At 37.5% G+C, this 5,000-nt stretch overlaps 1 protein-coding gene across 1 annotated transcript in view; it reads left to right on the top strand.

Annotated features, from left to right (window-relative positions):
* Positions 1 to 5,000, top strand: part of LOC145462846 (uncharacterized) — a 32,311-nt gene that overhangs the window by 26,719 nt on the left and 592 nt on the right. The window contains exons 16-18 of the mRNA XM_081446469.1: positions 1 to 117; positions 1,879 to 1,966; positions 2,074 to 5,000. The exon at positions 1 to 117 is cut by the window's left edge and continues 373 nt beyond it; the exon at positions 2,074 to 5,000 is cut by the window's right edge and continues 592 nt beyond it. Of these exons, the coding sequence (XP_081302595.1) occupies positions 1 to 117; positions 1,879 to 1,966; positions 2,074 to 2,121 (253 nt within the window). The 3' untranslated portion in view covers positions 2,122 to 5,000. The remainder of the gene's footprint in view (positions 118 to 1,878; positions 1,967 to 2,073) is intronic.

The raw sequence follows: 5,000 nt of genomic DNA, 5'->3' as shown, positions 1-5,000 counted from the left end.
ACACGATGGTATGGTCAGCGGTATGGGCTCGGAGATCTCGTTCGTCTCAAAGCACGGACCTGCTAAGTTCTATTGGCTGAAAGGCGGTGGCAAGGGTTCGAATAATCACACCGAAATGTAAGCATGATTAGGTGATACTGATTTGCTCATCACTGTCATGTTTCTTGAAATGGTTCCTGTGTTATCGATTGGCTTGCGAAATCCAGGAAAGAATTGGATTTTTTAAATTTAAAATTATTAACTTGAAAAACTAAACTCTAAAATTAAACGGCATATATCTATTAATCCACTGTTGTCCCTAACACTGATTGTTTCAGACACCTATTGCTAGCTTTCATGAAGTGTTGGAAGGGATGGCCACAGAACATTTCAAGGAAATTTTAAAAGACTCTAGTCATTAATTCTTTTGCTAGTTGTTGGCCAACTCTGCGAACTGTAATCGCCTGAAACACGAAATCCCCCGTAATCACCTTAAATCGCCCTAAATCACCTTCAACCACCAAAGATCTCTCAAAGTTTTCCTAAGTCGTACAATGCTAGCTAATGCTATAAAGGCTTATGCAACTTTAAGTAATCTTCACTTTTTCTAGCAATATTGGTTTGTTGAGAATCTCCTTTTTAGTTGTCCACCCTGTGAAAATTGGTAGTACACACACTGACAGACTTAGTGGATTTAGGGTGCGTTCCTTTGGGGTGATCTGGATCAGGATCGGTAATTCAAGATCACTCGGATCATAATTCATCAAACGAACCGATGAATCCATGACCAGAGTGGATTCATCGGTTCCTTTGATGCCCCATAATCCGAAGGATCTTGGATCACTGATCCTAATCCAGATCACCCCAAGGGAACGCACCCTAAGTCTGTACTCCAGGAAAAACACCTGATTGGTCAATTTAAATGACGTAATAGCATTTTCATAGTTAACCAAATATGCAAAATTTTCGGAGAGCAATTCGTAAGGAAAAGGGAAGAAAAATTCTAACTGTCTGGCGCTTTGAAAGGGTTTGACGTATTATATCAAACACGAGGGAAAGTGTTTCATCGGGGTATCCAAACACCGAGAAGAGAGTTGAAAATACGACGCGCAGCGGAGTATTTTTGACGAAATTCGAGGTGTTTGGATAGCCAATGAAACACTGTCTCAAGTGTTTGATATATCTTCTCAATCGAAACAAAAACTAAGGAGTAAACAGAGAAGTAAAATTGTCAAAATCTATGCTAATTAAGACCGGGTATCCAAACCTCCTTCACGGTTGTGATTTTCTTTGTTTTAACTTGATGAATTATTAATGAGTTTGAGAAAAAGAGATCTTTTTCGCATTAATATTCCATTCAGTACTTACAGAATACTTACATAATCTCTTGACTCCGGTTAGCCTGAATATAATATTTCTAGTTTTCCTAATAACTATAGTTGATTCTTTGTCAGTGAACTTACATTTGTTTTATTAAGACGGATTCCACTCAAAGTTCGAGCAATAAGTGCAAAAATTATTTACTAAAAATCTGCTCACAGCACGGTAACTTTTTTTTAATACTATTTAAAACATCTCACTTTAATTAATTTCTCTAAGCTAACCCCGCGATTAAATTCTCAAGCATTCTCGAAAAAGTTTATGTCAAACCTTGTAAGAATGCTTAATGCGTGTGTTATTGTATTTTCAACTATAACGCGAAACGTCTGTTTTAATTGAAATATGGATAACTTCAAGTTCAATTTTCTCTCGCGGGGTCTCGATAGGTTCTTCAGTTTTACCTTTTTCAAAATATTACCCTGCTATGAGGTTTTTTTGGTAACTTTATTTTTGCCACTATTGCTCAAATCTTCAGCGGAAATCATCTTAAATATTTAAATCATCTGTCCTTATTTTCAGGCTTGTTATTGAAGCAACAGAAAGTAAAAAGTCCTCTGTGTTATCTTCTCCAACATCACGAAGGCCAAAAACAAAGGAAAAGTCTAAGGTAAATTCAAATGACCTTGTCGATAACATAATAAAAAGACGTAGCTAAATGTATCTATCCATTTTCCCAATGCTATCTTATTGGAGCTTTTGTATTGTTTTACACAGACACGACTCGTAAACGACAAGACTACTCGTCACCGCAGGAAGATATGATGTGTCCAATAAGAACTTCTCTGATTTTACAATGTTACTGTCAAATACCAATTATCAATGAGGCCGCGAGGTGTAGGTTTCTAACAATAGAGGTCTTCTCAGCCAATTACCAACGGTCATAAAGCCATTGGATTATGATAATTATGTTAAGAAAATCCTTATAGTCTTTGTGCTCGGAAAAGTGAAAACTTTTTTGCAAAATAACTTCTGGCTTAAAACGTAGGCATATATATCATGATGTCGTGCTTCTGCTCTGGCGTTATTAACATTTTGCATGTAAGAGCTACTTTTTACTGATTAGTTTTCTAAGTACCCTTGAACCTTATCTTGATGGAAGTTTCCATGCCTATAGATACATTGTTTTGGTTTTGAAGACGAGGCATTTTAAAATTCTGAAAGTGCGCAACAGATATGACAACATTTTTAATTTAAACTGTTAGCAATAGAGAAAATCAGCTAGGATAGTAGCTAGAACTTGCCTTAACTCTTGTTCTTCGAGCTGGATTGCTGGTGCACTCGAACTTAAGTTATCATATGGCGCGCTAACTTCGCGATCAGGCAAGATTAACCAAATCATGTGCTGAGATTGGCTACCTGAGTGGCATGCAAGATGGGCTATCTGGTGTGCTCGGAATTGCTAACTATACATGTGTGCATGCTACATGTACATTGTGCTCTGTGTGCCATATAGTGAATCCTTTTTTGACCAAGCTTGTTGCAATTAACATGGCTGGATTATTATTACTGGCCTTGATCTTCTTTATGTATGGAGCTCATTAGACATAAATACGCCGAAAATATCTTGGTCCTCATCTTTTTTGGTGTATGAACCCCAACTTCCTGTCATCTTGACTGAACAAGCTAAGTTATTAACTCATATGTACTTAAAACTATTACAGTTGTTTTTTTTTAAGTGTTACCACTAAACATTTAATTGGTTAAATTTTATTTGTAATATTATTTGATAATGCTGTTTAGTAATATGAGTATTGTTCATAATGAAATAATATTGTAGAAGTGAATGGATTTTAAACCAAATTTCAGTAAAAGATGAAATTTTTCAACTTCGTGTTATTGTCATATTGGACTCAGATGTACATGTATGGAACACCTTGAAAAGTTACTAAGCTTAAATTTCTCAACTCATGGAGTTTTCATTGAATCTTATTGCACATGAGAGCTCCCTTCGACTAACATGCCCCAGTTGCTGTGAACATTATGATAGTATTTTATGCCTAATGGCTGACTACCTAACTACCTATAAATTTCCTGCCAGAAGGTACGGAGAGGGAGGTTCGGTCCGGTCACAACAGACTTCAACTAAAATATCAATCCGTGAAGGCATGAATGAAAGTGGATCACAATATCCCGGAGGAGGGGTTCTCCCGTCTACCGGGGACACCGTTACGGCATATGTGAACATTATCGTCGAATCGTAATCTGTCCCAGCAGGAGCCATAATCGGGGACGGAGACCGTAAGTCTTGGGATTCGCGCGCACCTATGAGATGGGACAATTTTTCTATTTTTAGAACAAATTGCGCCATCCTGACGTCATATGTCCGCGCGGATTCACGCACATGTCGGGGGCTCTCGCGTGGATGTTGTCACGTTGCGTGATCAAATGGTGAGAGTTGAGAGATTCTCTTGCGTATTTTTCACAGCGATGGCAGGGAATAAGGCAGGGAATACGAACCAGGATGCTTATATATAGTTTTATGCTCTGAGCTAACGGAAAAGGTGGGTTTTTCAGGGTCGAAAACAAGACTTCAATCTCGCGCCGGGAATGAATAATAAGATCTGCTCACGCTAGTTGTAAGCTTACGCGTATGTTTTTGCGTTTGTTCTGACTTAAGAATATAGCAAGAAAACTCTCTACTCTGGTATCGAGTTAATTTGTGAGTTTCTCAGACAATGGTTCATCATAACCAAAACCTGTTTTGACGGTTTCTTATTGTTTCTGCTTGTTTGGTGAGTTTGCAAAAGTTTTTGAAAGGAAAGTCTGACGCGTACAATTAGCTTATTTGCATAGTGCAGCTCGTGCACTTTCAAGTCCGAGTCGGTGTTTTCAGTTGTCAAAAAATCTTGACAAAGATTTCTTTCCTTATCTTTTGTGCTGAGATGCTGTAACAAATTTCACGAACGCAAAAAAGGCTACTAACATTATGTGTGTTTCTTCAACTTAAGCATAGTGAAGTTTTACACTGCGAAAATGAAAATAGACAAGGAGTTTTGATAACTCGATCAACAAAATCGAAATCGTTATTCCAAGTTGATTAAAGAAAGCGTCATCGTAACTTTGCTGATTATTTCTGCTTTATTCACATATTTTCAGCTTAGCTTTTAATATGCTCTCAAACATTTATCAATCTTAAACATATTTAAAAACTATAGATTTATTGTTTGAGTTCGATGTACACTTTCACACGAAAGTGCGGCGGAAGTACAATTTGTCATGTTTACTGACTGTACAAAACACGCATCGGCGGGCGCTCTCATTCATCGACAACAGAGAATTTACTGGATTTATACACGGATAAAACTGAGCAGTATCTACGGACGTAAAGTTATTGGGCCTTGATGAAACATCAAGCGTTGCTTACAATTCAAGCGAAACTCAAACTAGCAATTATTTTGTTTTACTTTTCGGTCGCGATAGACTGAAATTCCTCGCAAGCGTGTAGCAAGAGGAGCTAGGAAACTATGAAGTCCTGAAGCTCTGCTTTATCTAAATATATCCAGCTAGTTTTTTGCTGTGTAATGGAAAAGCTGTTAATCTTCAACATATGTGAAATTTAAAGAAGAGTAATGTACAGCTCATGTAAAAGAAGCATCCGTCGGAACACAACTTGGTCAGCGATATATATAAGCTTACAGCGG

The sequence above is a fragment of the Orbicella franksi genome, chromosome 12, assembly GCF_964199315.1.
Source record: "Orbicella franksi chromosome 12, jaOrbFran1.1, whole genome shotgun sequence".
In the NCBI taxonomy this organism is placed as follows: domain Eukaryota; kingdom Metazoa; phylum Cnidaria; class Anthozoa; order Scleractinia; family Merulinidae; genus Orbicella; species Orbicella franksi.
This window is presented reverse-complemented; position numbering and strand designations above follow the sequence as displayed.